General features: G+C 40.8%; 1 protein-coding gene across 1 annotated transcript; it reads left to right on the forward strand.

Annotated features, from left to right (window-relative positions):
• Nucleotides 1–594: 594 nt before the first annotated feature.
• On the forward strand, nt 595–1,584 carry LOC123817504 (olfactory receptor 1D2-like). Its single transcript, XM_045837223.1, has one exon. It carries the CDS (start codon nt 643–645, stop codon nt 1,582–1,584), a length of 942 nt encoding a protein of 313 aa, XP_045693179.1. The 5' UTR covers nt 595–642.
• The last annotated feature ends 261 nt before the right edge of the window (nt 1,585–1,845 follow it).

A 1,845-nucleotide genomic window follows, 5' to 3' on the forward strand; every position in this document is an offset into this window, starting at 1 on the left:
TTTAATTTTATTCTCAGTTTGACCCATTTTTTCACATTAAGAAATGGAGTCAAAGAACTTGTAGCTTGCCTAAGTTTTCACAGCTAGAAAATGTCAGAGCCCAGACTTCTTTTCAAGTGTTCTGAACTTTCTTTTTATTTCTAACCACATTTCAGCTGATTGTTTTAGGTTTCCCAGATAAATCATCCTATCAGCAAATGATGATAATTTTTCCATTTCCTTTTCAATATTTTTACTCTTCCCTTTTGTCCAATTCTATAACATCAATTTATTATACTGAATACATCTGTTTTAAATATCATGTAAGTGTGTACAATATCATAATATAACACACTAATATCTAAGCACTTCTAAGAGAGTTTTAAGATCATATTATTTAAAATAACACAGTTGATGTTATTCCTATTATGTTGTGTATCCCAGATTAGATATGGCTGGAATTGCTAAATTACATAAAGATTTCCCATGTTCTCTTTCTATATTTATTATCACATTGTTTCTTATTCAAAAAAAAAGGTAAAATCTAGCTTAAGATATTTCTAATGCTCAAAAATAATTGGTTTTAATTATTTGAATCTTCTTATTTGATTGAGGGCATATAGTTAATGTCTGTTGGTGTTGATATTGCAGAAAGGTGGGGAAATGCATGGAGGCAACCACAGTGGGGTCACAGACTTCATACTCCTGGGTCTCTCTGAGAATCCTGAAAATGAGCAGATCCTGTTCTGGATGTTCCTGTTCATGTACCTGGTCACAGTGGTGGGAAATTTACTCATCATCCTGGCCATAGGCACTGACTCACGCCTGCACACTCCCATGTACTTCTTCCTGGCCAATCTCTCTTTCACTGACCTCTTCTTTGTTACCAACACAGTCCCCAAAATGCTGGTGAACCTTCAGTCTCAGAACAAAGTTATCTCCTATGCAGGATGTCTGGCACAGCTCTACTTCCTGGTCTCCTTGGTGGCCCTGGACAACCTCATTCTGGCAACAATGGCATATGACCGCTATGTGGCCATCTGCCGCCCCCTTCACTACACCACAGTCATGAGCTCTGGGCTGTGTATTTTGTTCCTCACCTTATGTTGGGTGTTATCTATCATCTATGGCCTCATCCACACCCTCCTCATGACCAGGGTGACCTTCTGTGGGTCTCGGAAGATCCACTACATTTTCTGTGAGATGTACGTCCTGCTGAGGATTGCATGTTCCAACACCAAAGTCAATCACATAGTACTGATTGCCACAGGATCCCTCATATTCCTCATACCATTTGGGTTCATGATCATGTCCTATGTCCGGATTGTCAGTGCCATCCTCCGAATACCATCAGCCTCGAGCAAGTACAAAGCCTTCTCCACCTGTGCCTCCCATCTGGCTGTGGTCACCCTCTTCTATGGGACACTTTGTATGGTGTATCTGAAGCCCCTCAACACCTACTCCATGAAGGACTCAGTGGCCACAGTGATGTATGCTGTGGTCACTCCCATGATGAACCCCTTCATCTACAGCCTGAGAAACAAGGACATGCATGGAGCTCTAGAAAGACTCTTCCTAGGAAAAGCCTTCCAGAGGTTTACATGAGGGTAATTTTGAACAACGCATTAAAGCAGAGACTAAGAATTTCCTCCACAGTGTGCAAAGCATTATCCTATGGGGGATACAGGAGTGATTAGGACAGAGCTCCACCTTAGAATGAGTTCAATATCTGTGATGAAGAAAATACTTATATATGTAACCCAATGCCCCTCAGACATCATCAACCCTGACAATAAATAAGGTCACATAACACTAATGCTAGAAGTTTGCAGGATTAAAGTCTTCAACTGGCCTCACACAGGACCA

The sequence above is a fragment of the Phyllostomus hastatus genome, unplaced genomic scaffold (genome assembly GCF_019186645.2).
Source record: "Phyllostomus hastatus isolate PE091 unplaced genomic scaffold, TTU_PhHast_1.1 phas_contig_210, whole genome shotgun sequence".
NCBI classification, from domain to species: Eukaryota; Metazoa; Chordata; class Mammalia; order Chiroptera; family Phyllostomidae; genus Phyllostomus; species Phyllostomus hastatus.